A 19,544-nucleotide genomic window follows, 5' to 3' on the forward strand; every position below is an offset into this window, starting at 1 on the left:
TGCTTGAACACAATGACTCTGTAGGGAGCCTGAAGTCCAATTTTAGCACTGGGAAACCATACTGAAATACTTGCATTAAATCCACAAACTTTAACTGCACACATATTTATGGTATTTCTACATGTAGAAGTTAGGGAAAAAACTCTCCTCTAACCCTCATTCGAAGGATTCTAATAAGTTATAGATACCACAGAAATTAGAGAATATGTCTGTTACTTTCCATATTTACATTTTGGCTGTACAAGGGTGAACAGTCTCACTTAGACGTATTTCACAAGTGATCTAGACATTATACAAATATGTACAAAGACATCACATCAGGTGTGTGCACACACACCCATCCATGCAGACATGAACCCATGTAAGGCAACTTCTTTTGTGACAACAACACAGGATCTGCACGGCAAAGGGCAGAGTCCACGAGGAGCTGTCCACCCCGCCTGCCTGTCTGTTTCAGTGACAGTCGTGTGATCCAGTAATTTCTGTAGGCAAGATGACTGCTTCACTGGCAAAAAAGCAGTGAATAATTATAAAAAGAGCTGTTTTCAAATGCAGAAACCGCCATTATCCAGGAATCTAAGGAGCAAAGTGCTTGCAGGCACTCCTGGCCTTCTTGCAGCTACCAAGAATGAGAAAACGGCAGGGACGATTTATTGCTCTGAGGATCTTCATCCACACAGGAGTCCAAGAGACTCCATGCATGGATCGTCAAAACACCATCAGTTGCTCACTTCAAGCACTTCCTCACTTTGATGTGGAGGATTTTCTTCTTTCTCAGGTTGAGGGTGCTCCGAAGGCTTGCTTTTGGATGAAGAGGTCCCTACACTGTCTGACCTTTTATTACTTGAGTGGGAACCCTGCTCCACTTCACATAAATAAACGTCAATGGGTCCTTTGGTGCTCCTGATATGCACTGTGATAGAATCCTTCCTGGGAGCTGGAACATCCAATCTGGTTTCTGCCGGTGCTTTAACTGCAATTACAATCTGTTCATGGAAGGCTTGGATGCTATGAATGTCTTGATACGTCACATATGCTAGTCTTTCATTTTCTTTGTCATCTGTCAACTCAAACAATTGCTGAGCACAATCCTTGATTAACTCATCCAGGGCATCTTCCATTGTTGATAAGTCAGACAGCTCCTCCTGCAGCTTCTTCTGTTGGGGCACTGCTCCAAAATTGCTAAGATCAGAGCCTATCCACCGAGTATGGTTCTTAGACTTCTTTTCAACCAGGTTGATTCCATCTAAGACGTTGGTGATGTCATCCTCTCTTCGTTTTCGTACTCCCAGTTTCGTTGCAACCTTGTTTAAGTCAAGAATGCCCCCAGGAGCAGATTTCTCATGGACACATATTGTACGTTATCTTCTAAACTAATCCTTATTTTTGATGGCAGCAGGCCCTCCACGTTGATGGGGTCGCGGCAGCGGCAGCGGCGGCGCACAGTCTCCTCCGCCGGGTCCACGAGCAGGCTGGGCAGCTTCCGCACCGGCCGCTGCTGACTCATGCTGCCCGGCCAGTCGCTCCTCGCCTCGCACCCCAGAGAGCTCTCCCGCCTTCTCCCGCGCCGCTCGGGCGACGCCCCCCTACACACAACACGCCGGGTCCCGGGGGGTAGCGGGGCGGGAGGGGAGAAGGGGGCGTCGTCAAGCACGAACCGAGCCCCTGGCCGGCTCAGAGGCGCCGCCTAACTAGACCGGCTGGCGGACCGGACGCGACCCCGGGAGGTGGGACGCGGGCGGGCTAGAGAACACCGTGACCCGCGTACCTCAGGACGCCAGTCCCGCCATTTTCCCGCATCGCTAATGACTTTTTAAACCATAGGGATGCATAACATTGATAAACACAAAATATATTTTAAAAATTAAGGTAGCAATACTGTGACATAACCACCAATTCAGATCTCTGTTCAGCAATCAGCTGTTTTCCTGCATTTAAAGTCCTCTGGAAGGAGTGACCTATAGGAAACAAACAAGAGAGAGTGTTGTTAAAACCCAGGATGGCAAATTATTACTTGATAATGTAAAATAGAACAGCGAATTTGGCCAAGTACTTGTTCACTATGCCAAGATTGATGTCTGGTGTGTAATAGGCATTTGTCTAGTACTTGCTTTGTTAATTAGGGCCTTCTCTTCTTTGGGGAAAATTTACAGTTACTATCAGGAAGTTGCTTGGTGAACACAGAGCCAGGTCAAGGAGTCAACTGGACAGTCTTAGTGGTGGCCGTGATATCTGATGACTTCATTTCTGCTAGATGAGTGGACTGCCCTAGGACTTCTCACTCCCCTACTCTTGGGTTAGGGCACCTCACGGACAGATTCTGAATGTTGCTGTCTTGTCACCTCTTCAGCCTTCCCTCACAAAAAAACGGGCAGGAGATAGGTAAAGAATAGATGAAAGGTTGGCAAAATGTTGATAATTGTTGATACCGGCTGCTGGGTACACAGAAGATCTGTTATACCCTTCTCTCTACTTTTGTGTATACAGGAAATTTTCTGTAACAAAAGGATAAGAAATATAAAATAAGATGAAAAAAAAATTGCCTCTTTAGAAAATGCTTCGAAATTATCATAGAGCAGAATTCCTCCTTCTTTGATATTCTTACTGTTGTATTTTATAGAAATATACTCTGTTCAGAAAACTGAACTTGTAGTTGATGTTTATTGACTAAAAATGTTATTTAGTTTTTTGTATCTTGGAGAACCCTAAAATGCTAAGGAAGGAAAGATAATATTATAGTTAACAATTCGAATGATAATGTTATAGTTAAAAATGCAAAAAAGTAGATTTCTATAATAATAAAATGTTACTGTCTAACCACTTTGGATAAAACTTCTCGCATCCTTGAATAAAATGATACCTAGTTGATTGAGAAATCTTGGCAAAACATTTTCTCCCTTTTGTTTTCCAGAGGCCGGTTCTCCATAGTAAAGAAGTGCATTCACAAAGCTACTCGCAAAGATGTCGCTGTGAAATTTGTTAGCAAAAAAATGAAGAAAAAAGAGCAGGCTGCCCACGAGGCTGCCCTGCTTCAGCACCTGCAGCACCCCCAATACATCACTCTCCATGACACCTATGAGTCCCCCACTTCCTACATCCTCATTTTAGAACTGTAAGTACCAGTATCATCTCTTGAACACGGTCCCCAGCTATTTGGCTTATTTCTTGCTTACAGTGAATGGAAATGGCAGTTACATTTCATACAATGCCTCTAGCTTACAAAGTGTTGTATGTAACATGCACTCTCCCCTCCATTGTATAAAAATGTGATACCCGTTTTATAGATCAGAAAATCAGAGATAAGGAAGTTCATTAAAAGTAGCTCCTTAAAACTAGGAAATGGAGAAGCTGGGACTTGAACCCACATCTGTCTCACTCCAGTTTTCATCTTCTTTCTCTTATGGGCTCTTGGGCTGGGCAGGAGTTTAGGAAAAGCTTATTGGCAAAGGGCTCATTGACAGGGGTGAAATTGAAATGAAAGAGAGGAGTTTGTGCATCTATCTACTGCTATAGTATCCCCAGTCTACCCCCAAGAAAGTCCTTTAAGGGTAAAATCTTACTTTCAAAACCTTCCACTCATTCCAGACTTCCTGTCATTCCAGACCTTCAAAAACTTCCACTCATTCCAGTATGTATCCCTATATACTTGGGGCTACATACTGGGTCCCAGAAGAGAGCAATAAGGTCACATCCTTACCACTCCTTCCCCAAGCTAGGAACAGAGATCATGCCCTGTAGTTTAGAGAAATCTTACAGAGGCCCAAGAGGACAGTCTTTTCAGAAGTATGGATCCCTCATAGAAATGTTGTCTGATTGGTGTGACGAGGCCCTGGGCCTGGAGAGAAGACAGACATTTATCCTGGAGACCAATACTGTGTGTGGCTCCACATGTACCTGTGTACAGTAGAGAGGCACCTCCATTTACAGCTTTCAACTGTGATTTAGGCCTTTGATCCTGTCAAGGAAAGCAGGAGAAGAAAACAAGCTGGTGGGAAGGAACAAGCTACTGAAGAGAATGGGAACTTGGTGGGAGGATGTCAGCTGTGCTCAAAAGTAGCTTCTGATTCTGGCTCAGGCTCCTCTGCCTGGGCCTTTCTCGGGGTTGGTCCTCAATGGCACAGTGCATGTTAGAGAACAGCTATCTGACATCTGGTCACTCCCTGCTAAAGAGGGCACTGCTGCTGCTGCTGCTACTAAGTCGCTTCAGTCGTGTCCGACTCTGTGCGACCCCATAGACGGCCGCCCACCAGGCTCTGCCGTCCCTGGGATTCTCCAGGCAAGAACGCTGGAGTGGGTTGCCATTCCCTTCTCCAGTGCGTGAAAGTGAAGTTGCTCAGTCGTGTCTTCATGACCCTACGGACTGCAACCTACCAGGCTCCTCCGTCCATGGGATTTTCCAGGCAAGAATACTGGAGTGGGTTGCCATTGCCTTCTCCGAGAAATGGGCACAGGGTACCTGAAAATAGTTGCCATTTATTGCACACTTGCTATTGCTACCAGTTATGCTTTAATGCCTCACTCATTGTCTCACTTGATCCATCAACAGTCCTCATAGATGAAATAGGGATTGTTATTGTTGTTGTTGTTACTCTCACTTTAAAGATAAAGAAAGCAAAACACAGAGAGTTTAAATGACTTGTTCCAAGCCCCCAGCCTGTGTGTGGCAGAACCAGGATTCAAGTCTAGGTTTGGCTGGTTCCTCCTAGCAGGCTCTCAGGCATAGTTTTTAAAGTTGGATAGTTGCCCAGGAGGAGTAGGATTCAAGAAGGGGTCGTGAATGTCAAGGTCAAATTTTGCCTACTTGCTACTTTTCCACAACTAAAACCTGGCAAAGGAAAAGCAATTTGCAAAACACATGTGAGGCTCCTTGAAGCCACCAGATTCCAGTTATTCAGACAGTTGCAAGATCTCTCTGTCTCCTTCCATTCTCTGTTTTGCAATCTAACCTCTCTTAAAGGGATGTCAGACTTTCCTTGTGAGCAATTTCAATGGACAGAGTCTGCCGGGCTACAGTCCATAGCGTTGCAGAGTTGGACACAACTGAAGCGACAGAGCAGGCATTCACAACGTGTCTTAAGATTATACAGATTTCTTCCCTGAAGCATGCATTTCTCTCTTATCTATCCATCTATTTCTATCTCTTTCTATCTCCTCCATATCTATTATCATCTATCTTTTTAATATAAGTTCTGAACATTGTACTAACTTTGGACTCAACTAAAATGCACATGTCTTACAACACTGATCTTCATTTATAATAGGAAATAGGAGAAATATTAGCAATCTTACAGATTCATGTGTGTGCTATTTTTTTGTTTTCTTTGCAAACATATTTCCTTTGCCTTTTCCTCCCTTTTTTCAGGATGGACGATGGCCGACTCTTAGACTACCTTATGAATCATGATGAGCTGATGGAAGAAAAAGTAGCTTTCTACATTCGAGACATCATGGAAGCCCTGCAGTACCTTCACAACTGCAGAGTTGCACATTTGGACATAAAGGTAATAAGAAATAGCAACCCTAGCAGAGAAATGGTTAAGTTCAACCTGCCAGTCATTGCCCTTGAGGGATATAAATTTTCATTTTATTTTATTTTCTTGCACTAGAATCCCTATGAATATTAAACACAAAATGGGTTGTCACACAATTTGTGTGTTATTATTGAATTAATGAGAACACATCAGAGTCACATAATATCTGGGGTAAGAGAAGGTAGGTAGGCTTTAACCACTTTGTCTAACTTTATAGAAGGAATCACTAGATGTTGCTATATTTTTCTAAAAGAAGCCCCTGTTCCCCCCAAATAAATAATTTACTTTTTCAGTGCAGAAGGGTTGTTAAGAAGACAGGATTTTCAGTGTCAACCAACTTCTCTGAAGTACCATCCAGCCTCAGAGTTTAGTTCAGTTTGAAGCATAGGGAACATCCCACACACTACAGGCTTTATCAAAGAATAGCGGAACCGTGTTGGAGTGGCTGGAGTCCTACAGGTAGTCAAAACAGAGCTGAACTTGCCTTCTTTCTTCCCCACCTCCTTGGATCTCTGCAGCCTGAAAACCTGCTCATTGACCTACGGATTCCAGTGCCTCGAGTGAAGCTCATTGACTTGGAGGATGCTGTCCAGATCTCAGGTCACTTCCATATCCACCACCTGCTGGGGAACCCCGAGTTTGCTGCCCCAGAAGTGATCCAGGGCATCCCTGTATCCCTGGGCACCGACATCTGGAGCATCGGGGTTTTGACATATGTCATGCTGAGTGGGGTCTCCCCCTTCTTGGATGAGAGCAAGGAGGAGACGTGTATCAATGTGTGCAGGGTGGACTTCAGCTTCCCCCATGAGTACTTCTGCGGTGTGAGCAATGCTGCCAGAGATTTCATCAATGTGATCCTACAGGAAGACTTTAGGAGGCGGCCCACGGCAGCCACCTGCCTGCAGCATCCGTGGCTGCAGCCCCACAATGGCAGCTACTCCAAGATCCCCCTGGACACCTCCCGCTTGGCGTGCTTCATTGAGCGTCGCAAGCATCAGAATGATGTGCGCCCCATTCCCAACGTCAAGAGCTACATTGTCAATCGGCTAAACCAAGGCACGTAGCCATCCCCCAGCCCTCGTGGTTTCACATGGAAGTGCAGTGTGAACCAAAGTTAGACTGAATGTGTCTGTAAATAATTCTGTCCATCATTCACTCCATGTGGTTCTCTGGATTGAGAGATGTACCTCTTAAACCTCCTCAGTGGTTTTTCAAAGTCTGAGCAGCAGTGAAATCACTCTAAATCCAGGGACTTTCCAGAAGGTTGTTCAGAAGAGATACAGATGTACAGAGACATGGAAAGTATTCAGAAGAGAGGCAGAGATAACAAGAATAGCAGCTGTTATGAAATTTTAATTGTGTTCCAAAATGAGTGGTTAACTTGGCAAAATATGAGATCACTGAAGAAAGTATAAAGGTTCCTGCCTTTGCTGAAATTTTAAGCAAGAAGTTCTATTTAACAGAGATGTCATGTATGTCAACTATACTGGTTTAGATTACTTACATATAGTTTCTTAATAGGATACATGTACACATACAGTAAAAATATATCACATTCAACTTTCAGAGTTTTATAATATAGAGATATATATAAAATCAATCTTAAGTAAATTTGAGTGCTCCAGTTAAGACAGTAACTTATGTACCGAAGCATTACATTGTTTTGACTAAGCACAATTAGATGACAGTTGTTTTCTTTTTAGAGCATTTTATAAATCTTGTATAGAACTCTTTTACCAGAACCTGTGCATTAAGAGAAAGCAATGTTACCCTTTTGCAATCTGTGAGTGAGAAGATTTTTCTCTCGGTCACAGGTATTTGACTAACCTAGGTTCTGTTTATGAAATGCTATCCCCAGATTCACTGGCAGCTCAGAGTTCATCTGGCAGGAAAGCCTGCCAGGGAATAAGTCCAAATACAGAATGACTTGTGGGGCTATTTTTTATGTCTACACTTGGTTTGAAATAGGTAACGAATAAAACAGGTTCATACAAAAGTGCAAATAGAAACCTTTCCTGCAGTTCCTGTGAACACGTAACAACACTTTCTGACGTCTTCTGCAGCTGTAGATTGCAGTCCTCAGAAAGTTAGCCTGCTTTATTTCTAACCCCTTATAGAAATGAAGGGGTGCTTACCAAAAGGAAGCAGCCATGTAGGCCTTTCAAAGGCCTGGTCCCAAGTCCTTTTTGAAGCCATGGTATAAAATCTGATACGTCATCCTAGCAGAGCATTGAGTTTTAACTGCGATGCAATATCTATCACTGCTCAGCCACCAATATTTCCCTGGACTAAAAGGACTAATTGCATTTTGAGGCCGATGCTTCTTTCTGGTATGTATTCTCCGTACAAGATGGTTATGAACTGCCTTTTTTTCCACTGGTGGAAAAAAAATTAAACCTGGGCATTTCATGGTCTCTTTCTTTCTCCCTTTTTTTTTGTTTTTTGGGAGATTTTGTTTTTGTGTTTTTGTACATGATCCATCCTTTGTTTCCTAGAATGTGTTTTTAAAATTACTCTTATGCAAATGCTATTTTAAAAAATATAACTTAAGTGTCTGTTCAAATCAGGTTTAATGGCATTGCTTCTCTCATAAAAAGATGAGAAAATTAAAATCATGCAGCACAGAAGTGCAAGCAGAGAGTTTATGAAGGATAAATAGAATTACAAACCTATCTTAATGAAGAAGAATGATGGAAACTAAGCCTGAACTTTAATATATAAAAATACTTATTCCCACAGTGGAAATGTAGAATTAAAAATGCTCATCATTCTTTTCCATTGACTTCAAAGTCAACTTCTTCATCCATGCTCCACCTCATCCCATCTAAGATTATAGACTAATAAATTAGTAGAAAGTACAAGCAATAAGACTATATAGCACTTATGTATTTTCAGGATTAACCAAATAAGTGGAAACTGATTCTGACTGTATTTGTTTCCTAGTTTTCGAATGGCCCTGGGCCACCAAGGCTACTTTCTCAGAGCTGTCTCTTGACTAACCCTTCGTATTCTTCATTTAAACCCATAGTTCTATACCAATACTATATGATAAAATATTTTGAAATTTTAAACAAGTTTACTAAAAACTCTTTTAGTAAGCATGTCTTTGTTATAAGATACAACATAAAAGAAGAAAGCCTGGTCCCTCGGGCTCATCATGGGATAGATACAGGCACTGAGGATTCCGAATATCTGTACGGTATGGCTTGGCAAGTTATGTTTCGTCCACTGTGGACGATGACTAAAAAGCCCCCTGCTGAATCTTTATGAGTTTTTATGACCATGTAGGAGACAAGCTGAGTTTTTGCTTGAGAAGGACAATGGTGTCCAGACTGCAAGGAGAGCATTAATGAAATCATGCTGTTGGGAGGGCAAGAATGTTAGAGCCAAAGCATTTATAACAGCTTTCACATCAGAGTTGGAATGGTCCAGATGGAAGGCTAGTATGGTTTTGTTAACTGGAGCCAAAGTACAATCATTAGAATAAAACGAATTTAATAGGGGCCCCAAGAGAAAGGGTATATATTTTATATGGTTTGATAACTAAAGAAAGCTAACAGGGAGACATCGTATCTGCAAAGCTCCTGGTCCTTCCCAATGAGGATAAAGTGATTGCGTTCCTGATTCAGGAATTCTCTTTAGCAAGTTGGAAATAACAAGGAATCCCAGAAGATGGGACTGGGAAATATACTCTAGTTGCTCTGTGGGCAACTGTGGTAAGGGATGAAGGATTAGGAACCACTTTCTTGTACCTATTTTGGCAGAGGTATTTATTACTTTGTGGTAGAGAAGAGGGGAGAGATGGGAAAATAGTCCCCTTCTTATTATGGTAATTTTTGCAATTAAAACTTAACTAGGAATCAGTAAGAATGAACTTCCAGTTGAAATGGGAAAAATAATATTGGTTAAAGTCACAAGTTTCTTGCTTGGCTTATATCCATTGTATAGGGTTTTGGGTTTTTTTGTTTTATAAGAGTGGGGTGCAGAAAGAAGGAAAAGATCAGGGACAACCCACAATAATTTTTTAAAGGTATATATAGTAATTTACTACATCTTTTACATCGCTTTCAAATTAAACAGATTTATATCCACTTACAACTGAATGTGAGAAAATTTTTAAGAAAAAAAGTTGTAACGTTGGAGGTGTCCTTCAGGCCTCTCACAGCCATAAACACTCTTGGGGGAACAGAGGAAGCAGAGGAAAAGCTGGCTGCAGCGCTTTGTGGCTCACAAGTCTTTATAAATAGTAGTGCCTTTCAGAGGGGAGGATGGGAGATAAAGAAGTTCATTGTATTTAGATTGACTGATATTGCAGCATTTTTTCTTTAAAATATCTTTTAAATGAAACCATCTGAACATAGGGTGAGCCCAGGAATTCTTGAGTTTCAACCTCAACTGTTCCTGATTCGTCCTTTCTTACAGAAAGTCTTTGGTTTTTTTCTGCCCCAAATATCCCCATTGTGAAAATGGGAGTTGGGGGGAAGGAGGGAGGAATTAATCTCATAGGAATGTGGGGAAAATACCTTAGTTGGGATGTCTAGAAAATACTTGGATTTTTTTAAAAAGTGCTACACACTGCCAGTGCTAAGAATTTATTTGATGGTAACTTTGAACATTCCAAGATTTCAATATTCATGTCTTTAGATACCATTTACAAACTCATGAGATTAAATCTGTAAATTGATTTTAATTGGAAGTACTAGGTGCTCTTTGTCTGAATGTTTTTTTATCTTAGCCTGTAATTTCAATAATTTAAAAGCTTATTTACAGAAAAAGGTTAGGAGAGCTGATGAAGTGTTTGTCAATAAACTGTTTTCTCGAGTATGTCTTATGGCAGAAGCACAGAGTAAGATGCCCTCCAAAGTAACCACGACTCTCTTCTCAAGCTTTATAAAGAGAAAAGCCCAAACAGCCACTTTCCTCACTGGGAGGGCAGAGAGGAGAATAAAATATTTTCTGATATCACAACTCATTTCTTTAGAATCTCACAGGTTTCTATAATAAGAGGCAAATTAAATGCACAGGTGTAGAAATGAACTGTTAGTTTTTGGAGGGAAAACTTTGGATCTCTTTCTTTTTTTTAGATAATTAGATGTTCTGGAAGTAGCATATTTGTTTTTCCATAGTCTCCATGATTTAGTGCTGGTGAGTCAGTTGTTACTTTTTTCTTGCCTTGTGGAAGAGCATGGACATTTAGATTTGTGAGACTACAAAGGGGCAAATATATTATAAACTAGATGCTGGTTATTTCTGTATATTAAGTAAAACTTTGTCCCATAAATTTGATAGAGGAGGAAATATTTCAAACGTAAGGGTCTTCATAGTAGGGAAAAAGTGCAAACTCACCACATCCTTGTTCAGTTTTGAGAAATGTGGGGCTTATTTATTTCCCTCCTGTGTAGCATCTCTGTGGAGTCTGGGTTAGGCAACCACAGCATGTGAGCTTTCAGTGGGTTTATTTGCATTACAATTTTCTTAACTATTTAAAATCTAGGGATCATTAGGAAATGAATAACTAAGGTTAGAAAAGATAAGATTTACCCATTCTCTACTAAGAAAAGGGGAACTACTATGTTAATATACATTTTCTAAAAACTAAAAGGTTCTTTGTTTCATTAATTCTAGAGGGTTAAAAACAGCTGAAATTTGTCCATAGCATTAGATGTCTTTAATGGAGAATATTATTCATGTGAGAAATATAAACAAAAATAGTAGAACACAGGCCATATTTTCTGTGAAAGACATTTCTCCCTCATTTTCAATACATGTAGAAGTTAGAGGAGAGGAAAAAACAATTACTCTAAGACAAATTTTCATCTTTAAGGGACATTTATGAAAAGATTGAAATTAATACTCATGGGCTATTGTGTTTCCTGTTAGCCTATTTGCTAGGAGATTCTAAATTGTGGTCAGATTTTGTTTTTATTCAGATGAACAAGATTAACTGCTTATTCAGATAACTGTTATTTTGGATAGTGAGGATAGCTGAAGAAATGGAAAAGAGTGCAAATGAATTTACTAGCTGAGGAATAGCTAGTGTAAGAGTTACATCAATGCCTGACTTCCGTCAAGAAATGAAGCCACATCTTGGGAGTATTATGGGGACTGTTACTATGATCTCAAAGACTGTGGTTATGAATTTGAAGGTAACAAAACATACATCTTCTCTTACTGACTTAAGCCATATATGTCATCTCTATGATTGATTTTTTTTTGACCCTGGTGCTTTTACTTCTGTTTCTGCCAAACTTTGGCCTACTCTATGGGGAAGGTGAGTAAGTAAAACTAGTAGTTAGGACAAATGTGAAGACTGTGAAAAAACTAAATATGTTCTTCAGAACGAGATCCTAGTCAGAGAACAGTAGTGATCAAAGTGCAAACTGTTGGAAAATATGGATATATGTACATCTGTACATGTATATAGTGTATAATATGTATGTATATGTTATTGCTCATATGCAGAAATCTATCCATTTGAAGACAGCCCAGGTGGATCAGTTTTCTAGTAGAAAACCATTTAGGGCCATTCAAAACCATTAGGGCTGATGGGTAGAGTTAGTGTCTACTCATTGGGCATTTATTTGCTGTCTTTTGACACTACAAAGCCAAATGAACAAAGCTTGAAACATAATGGGACCATCATTTAAGTTATTGTTTGCCTAGAATCAGAAGAATATATTTGAATATTTAACAGTTGGTTTGCAAATTTTATTGGCACCTCGGTTTTGAGTGATTCCTCCCCACCAAGTCTTTTGAGAGTTTGGGGGTGGGCTTCTCTGGCCATTCAGATAAAGGGCCTTATCCATAAGTGGACAGGTTTCCCCATAGGGACCATTACACATATACATATAAGTACATACTTCCATCAGGCTTGTAACAATTGATTTAAAATCACTCCACAGTATTGATAAATAGCTCTATATTTTCAAGGTGCAGAAGAATTCCACAGCCTTAATTATTTCAGTGTCTTGCTGGTCTGCCTTAAGTGTATCTTCTGGGTTTTTGGTTGTCTCATTATTTTTAAATTTTTCTGCAGTTGTTCATTTTGTATGCACACAATGTCGTTTTGTAAAGGTAGGTTGTAAATATTTTATTTGTAAGTCAAAATCACTCATGTGTAATGTTGTAAAGTGATGACTTGCTGTCTTGTTATTATCATTACAGTAAATGTTCTAAGTTATGGATGAAGCTTCAAAATGTACATCTCAAGTTATGCATTCCTATAAATATACTATATTAAAGATTACTTCTGGTGGTCTTTTGTTTTCTTTCGAATTAAAATGTCCGGTAAAAGAGTAATTTTTTTTGTTCTTCCTTCAAATATACGAAAACCTTTGACAAGATGAAAATATTGCAATTTTATTAAAACACATTTTGCCCAGTATTTTGGAAAGAAAAGAATAATTTTGTAGCCTGAAGAAATACTCTAAGGCATTTCTCTATCTAAAAATGCCAAATAAGCCTCAATGTGTGTTGTTAACTTCATTCTGGTGTTTCATTTGGCAACTTTGTTAGAAAGTTGTTAGGCCATATGGGATGGATCTCACAAGTTTACACAATATATTGTGAACTCCAGGAGTCTGGATTAGACTATGCAGACATAATCAGGTTTTGAAAGAGTCTGTGTGTGCCACCCAAATGCAAATGAAACTAATTCATAGTATATTGTCAATTAACTAGAATGTGTTAAAATTAATACTGTAAAGGAAAAATCTCATTTAAAGTGGAGGGAGGAAGCCCTGAAGGAGGAGCTCTGTTGCACACACCAGCACATACCACCCTGTGCACCTTATTTTACATCCCTGGGTAGGAAGAGGTTTACTTAACTTCCTTAGCATGAGGATGGAAGATTTTCCTTGCCCACCAACAATGCAGCCAATGAAAAGCAACGAAGAAACTGTCAGCCCATAAGAAACTGTCACCACCCTGAACTCTTGATTTACTCCAAAGAACTTTCCTTCAAAGCAAACCCTCCCAACTTCCCTGGCATCTTCATAAAGTAGCATTCCTCTCCTATGTTCTCCAGGATTGCTTATGGTTTTCCAGTTTCCATGTCGATAATGCAATTCCTCTGCCATTCCCAAGTAAAACTCATTTGGCTGGTACAGTAACTGGCCATTTTATTCTTTAGGTTGACAAGTATTAGGGATTGAAGTATTATGATTAGTTTATTTTGCAAACAAGAATAAAAATATCTTAAAGTTTGGTTTCTATTTCATCAAGATTTTACTGCATTTATTTGAAACGAGAACTGTCAAAAGCATGGGCTCCTTCACGCTGGCTGGTAATCTTGTCTTCACAGAAAACACAGACATACATAAAGAAAATAAAACAGAAACAACAGAATCAATTTCAGTTTAGTTCAGTCGTTCAGTCGTGTCCTACTCTTGCGACCCCATGGACTGCAGCACGCCAGGCCTCCCTATCCATCACCAACTCCCAGAGCTTACTCAGACTCATGTCCGTCGAGTCGGTGATGCCATCCAACCATCTCATCCTGTCATCCCCTTCTCCTCCTGCCTTCAATCTTTCCCAGCATCAGGATCTTTTTCAATAAGTCAGTTCTTCAAATGAGTCAGAATCAATTTGATGAGTGACAACTATAAGCCTTATGGTTTTAACGGTAATTACCTTTAAAGTATTGCCATCTACCCATAATGGGAATTTCCTCTAAGGAACTGATTTGTGAATACAAAATACATTTAGATTTTCAGACTGGCTGGCATGATATTCCTCCTGGATAACCTTGATACCAAAGTATAAGTTCATCTTCCTCGTTTCTTGGAACCCGGAGCCGCGCGCAGAGAGCCCGCCCAGCCGCCGGAAAAAGGGCCGGAAGAGGCGGGACTTCTCAGGTGGCGTCATCTGGCGCCGCGGCAAGCTGAGGTTTGGAGTTAGGAGTGAACTGGAAGAACCGGACGATGGCGGCGGCTGATTCCCCTTTGGGGTCATTGGTAACGGGTCTGTACGACGTGCAGGCTTTCAAGTTTGGGAACTTCGTGCTGAAGAGTGGGCTGTCTTCCCCCGTGTACATCGATCTGCGGGGCATCGTGTCTCGACCGCGTATTCTGAGTCAGGTACCTACGGGGGAAAGGAAAAAACAGGGTTTCGTGGCGTGAATGGGGACCAGGAGGAGTTGGGTGACAGAAACTGGGCTCTGGGTGAGATCAAAGGAGCCAAGCAGGAGGGCTGACCCTGCTTCGGCTTCCGGGAGTCGGTTTGCGAAACCCAGAGACCAGGAACTGTTAGGCTGTTTAGGACTTAGAGGGCAGCCTGCTCGTAGACTCGCTTGGCTTTGACACGTGCTTTGCAGCCGAGTCAGGGAACCCAGTTGGGGGCCTTGGCTCGCACAGAAGTAGTTGAAGAAGTTCCACGTATTCAACTTCGTGAAAATGGGGCGGGGAGGAAAAGGCGGGTGAGGGAAGAATTTCGTAGCTGCTTAAATACTTGGAAAGGCTCTTGCTAGGTAAAGGGGATTCGATTTTGGACTTTGTGGCCAGGAGCAAGAATTAAGGCCAGAGGGTGGACATTTCATGGAGGCAGTTCTTTGGTGAATAAAAGGGAAAAACTGTGTAGAAGTTAGAGATTTCTAGCACAATGCTTCTCAAACTCTGAGTATATATGAATCACCTGGAATTTTGTTAAAATGGGTAGTCTGATTGACTGAGTACATCTGAGGCAGGATGGGAGGTTCTGCTTTCCTCACAAGCTGCCGACCAAAGCTGCAGATCACAGTGTAAGTCAAAGTGAAGTCACTCAGTCGTGTCCGACTTTTAGCGACCCCATGGACCACAGCCCACCAGGCTTCCCCGTCCCTGGGATTCTCCAGGCAAGAACACTGGAGTGGGTTGCCATTTCCTTCTCCAATGCAGGAAAGTGAAAAGTGAAAGTGAAGTTGCTCAGTCGTGTCCAACTCTTAGCCCCCATGGACTGTAGCCTACCAGGCTCCTCTGTCCATGGGATTTTCCAGGCAAGAGTACTGGAGTGAGGTGCCATTGCCTTCTCCGAGGGAAGTCCTAGAAGGGTCTAAATGTGCTGTTTAATAGGGTTTCCTTGCCGCTTGTGAATGATATTCAACATTATGGGATTTTGGGGGGGTTTTTTGGTTGCTAGGTCTTCGTTGCTGTCCATGGTCTTTCTCTAGTTGTGGTCACTGGGGACTACTGTTCTGTGCCTGGGCTTCTTGTTGCTGTGGATTCTCATGTGGAGCTCAGGCTCCATGCACTCTGACCTCAGTAGTTGTGGCACATGGGTTTAGTTGCTCTGAGGCATGTATGATCTTCCCAGACCAGGCGTTGAACTCCTGTCCCGTGCATTGGCAGGCGGATTCTTAAGCACTGGACCACCAGGGAAGTCCTGGGAATTTTTTAATTTAGTCACATGCAACTAGGTGCTACCTTATTGAACAGTGAAGATATAGAACCTTGCCATTGCCACCGAAGTTCTGTCTGGAAGACAAGTGTAAAGCTTTCTCCACCACTAAGCATTTATGTTCACCCACTGTGAACCCCACTCTATGAGGTTATTACAAAAAGGACTGAAGCACTAGTTGAAGTGGGTTAGAATGTTCTTGCCATCCAGAATCTTGCTATGGTGCATCTCATCAGTGCTAAGAAAGTGAATGATTAGGGATCTTATTTTGAAGAATTGGTTTATTTTTGAAGTCATCAGTTTACAGATGACTGAAAATTATTTTTTGATACTAGATGTTGAGATTTGTGTGTGTGTGTTATTTTGGGTAGTTAACTCAGAAGGAGCTCAAAACACTGAGAGGTCTGGCTATAACAGAACTCTTTCATGTCTGCTTATGTATGTAAATAGGGTTTCTTTTTTTTTTTTTTTTTTAATTTATTTATTTTCTTTCTTTTGCATGGAGTCCTCATTGAGGCATGTGAACTCTTAGTTGTGGCATGTGGGATTTAGTTCCGTGGCCAGGGGTCAAACCCATGCCTGCTGCATTGGGAGTGCAGAGTCTAAACCACTGGACCACCAGGGAAGTCCCGTAAATAGGGTTTCTTATTATTTGCAACCCCTGAGACGCAATGGAACTTACACTGAACTCTGACTTCCTAGTAGTAAGTAATAGTCAGTTATACTAGATACATAAATTAATTGCCAGGGTCAGGTACTACTATTCCTGTCACTAAGCAATGCATTTTCAAAATAATCTGTTTTATGTTTCTATTGAAATTTGCAGATTATGTTTTAATTCATTTTATGCTCATAACATTGTAATAATAACATAGAAGTTTTAACATTTAGAGACTTATGGTCACGGGAAATTTTTAAAATTTAAACAATTTAAAATTTCAGTTTACATACATTTTTGTTTTGGAGAAGTATCATAGAATGATCAGTAGAGGTTTTTCAAGCATAAATGTATATTGCATTAGAATAAAATTCTCTGGAGATAATGAAATGAGAGTATAAGTTCAAGAAAGTGTAAATTTTTCCAGGTTTCATAGTTAAGCATATTCATGTTGTAGTTTGTTTTGTTTCTGGCTCCCTGGAGTCTTAGTAGTAGTGTGCAGGATCTTTAGTTGCTTTATGGGGGATCTAGTCCCCGCCCCATCCCACTTCCCCCACATTGGGAATGCAGAGTCTTAGCCACTGGACCAATAGGGAAGTCTCTCTCTCTTTTTTAAAGCAGATGTTGTGTATCAAATCAATATGGCATTTGGATCTTACTGTGTTCACTTAAAAGAATGATGTAACAGTTCTAGGATAATATGTTAATTTTTTCAGTACTCCAGAAGTTACATTTTTTGCCGCTTAAAAATATTCATAAATTTTTCAAATCTTTAGAAATACAGAAACAAAAAAATTTGAACACCTCTGATATAGGTCACTTAGTAATTCTTCGCTTTTCTTCTTAAAATAAGATGGTGTTGGGTGGGAGTATGCATTCTACTATTAAAATGTGATGATTTATGTGGGAAAAGATGTTATCAACTAGTGGCTCTATTTATGACAACTTTCAAAAGCACTTTGGTGTATAGTCTTTTGTTGATTTTTAAAAAATTGAGGTATAATTGACAGGTAACATTACATTTGTTTCAGGTGTATGTAATGACTGTATATATTGCATAATCATTGCCACAGTAAGTGTAGTTAACATAATTGCAATTTTTTCTTGTGCTGGGAACTTTAAAGATCTCTCAGAAGCCTCCAAATATGCAAAACAGTATTATGAACTATGGTCACTATGCTGTGTATTATAATACATTTCCATGACTTACTATTTTATAATTGGAAGTTTGTACCTTTTGAATTCCTTCACCCATTTTGCCTCTCCCCTACTCTGCCTTTGGCAGCCACCAATCAGTTCTTTATATCTACAATTTATCTTTGTGTTTATAAGACTCCACATGTAAATAAGATCATGAGGTATTTGCCTTTCTCCACCTAACTATTTTACTTAAAGTCCCTTAATGCCCTTATGTGTTGAGCCAATGGCAATGTATTACACTTTGTCATGGCTGAATAATATTCCACTGTGTGTGTGTATGTACATACCACATTTTCTTTATCCATTTGTTCATTAATAGTTGTTTTGCAACTTAGGTTGTTTCCACATCTTGGCTATTGTAAATAATGCTCCGGTGAACATGGGGGTGCAGATATCTTTTTAAGGTAGTGTTTTCATTTCCCTTAGGTAAATATCCAGAAGTGGACTTGCTGGATGACATGGGAGTTCTGTTTTTAACTTTTTGAGGAACCTCCATATTACTTTCCACAGTGGCTGCACCAATTATCGTTCCTACCATAAGTACAGAAGGGTTTTATTTCCTTTGCATCCTCACCAAAACTTACTATTTCTTGTTCTTTTGGTAATAGCTATTTGATATCTCATTGTGGTTTTGATTTGCATTTCCCTGATTATTAGTGATTTTGAGCATCTTTTCATATGCTTCTGGGCTATTTGTCTTGTTTGGAAAAAATGTCTATTCAGATCCTATGCCGATTTTTTTGATCAGATCATTTTTTGTTATTGAGCTATGTGAATTTTTTAATATATTTTAGATACTAATCCCTTTTCAGAAATATAATTTGCAAATATCTTCTGCAGTTCAGAAGGGTACTCTTTTGGGGGGAGGGAGTGTTGCTGATGGCTTCCTTTGTTCTGTGGAAACTCTTTAGTTTGATATAGTCCCATTTGTTTATTTTTACTTTTGTTGTCTTTGCCTTTGAAGTGAGATCCGAAGAAAAGTCACCAAGACTGATGTCAGGGAGCTTACCAGCTGTGTGTTATTCTAGGAGTTTTATGTTTTCAGGTCTTACATTCACGTTTAATCCATTTTGAGTTAATTTTTTTATGCATGGTGTATTATAATGGTCCAGTTTCATTCTTTTGCGTGTGGTTGTCCTGTTTTACCAACAGTTTGTTATTAAAGAGACTGTCCTTTCCCATTGTGCATTCTTGGCTCCTTTCTCGTAAGTTAATTGAAATATATGCTTGGGTTTATTTTTAGGCTCTCTGTTCTGTTGATCTGTTTATTTGTTTTTATGCCAATTAGTTTTGACCATGATAGCTTTATTAATATAGTTTGAAATCAAGGAGTGTGAAGTCTCCACCTTTATTTTTCTTTCTCAAGGTTGCTTTGGCTATAATAGGATCTTTTATGGTTCCAAAGAAATTTTAGGATTGTTTTATTTCTGTGAAAAGTACTATTGGATTTTTGATAGGGATTGCATTGAATCTGCAGATTGCTTTGAGTAATGTGGACATTTTTACAATATTAATTCTTCCAAATATGAGCATGGAATATCTTAGTTTGTGTCATGTTCAATTTTGTTCATTAGTGTCTTATACTTTTTAGCGTCAGGTCTTTCACCTCCTTGGTTAAATTTATTCTTAGGTACTTTGTTCTTTTTGAGGCAGTTGTTTATGGCATTGTCTTCTTAATTTCTCTGACAGTTTGTTGTTAGTCTGTAAAAACAACAGATTTTTGTGTATTGATTTTGTACCTTGCAACTTTACTGAGTTGGTTTATTCTAACAATTTTTTGTCAA

General features: G+C 40.0%; 2 protein-coding genes and 1 pseudogene across 9 annotated transcripts in view; 2 read left to right on the plus strand and 1 right to left on the minus strand.

Moving 5' to 3' along the window:
* Positions 1-12,777, plus strand: part of KALRN (kalirin RhoGEF kinase) — a 671,401-nt gene extending 658,624 nt beyond the window's left edge. For all 8 annotated transcript variants that reach the window (XM_043473173.1, XM_043473170.1, XM_043473174.1 and 5 more), the window contains 3 exons: positions 2,912-3,112; positions 5,363-5,501; positions 6,050-12,777. In XM_043473173.1, coding sequence (XP_043329108.1) covers positions 2,912-3,112; positions 5,363-5,501; positions 6,050-6,595 — 886 coding nt within the window. In that variant the 3' untranslated portion in view covers positions 6,596-12,777. The remainder of the gene's footprint in view (positions 1-2,911; positions 3,113-5,362; positions 5,502-6,049) is intronic.
* On the minus strand, positions 584-1,507 carry LOC122444651 (annotated as a pseudogene).
* A 1,584-nt stretch (positions 12,778-14,361) lies between the features above and the next one.
* The window catches only part of UMPS (uridine monophosphate synthetase), a 48,995-nt gene continuing 43,812 nt past the window's right edge, over positions 14,362-19,544 (plus strand). The window contains exon 1 of the mRNA XM_043473193.1: positions 14,362-14,608. Within this exon, the coding sequence (XP_043329128.1) occupies positions 14,453-14,608 (156 nt within the window). The 5' untranslated portion in view covers positions 14,362-14,452. The remainder of the gene's footprint in view (positions 14,609-19,544) is intronic.

The sequence above is a fragment of the Cervus canadensis genome, chromosome 7, assembly GCF_019320065.1.
Source record: "Cervus canadensis isolate Bull #8, Minnesota chromosome 7, ASM1932006v1, whole genome shotgun sequence".
In the NCBI taxonomy this organism is placed as follows: Eukaryota; Metazoa; Chordata; class Mammalia; order Artiodactyla; family Cervidae; genus Cervus; species Cervus canadensis.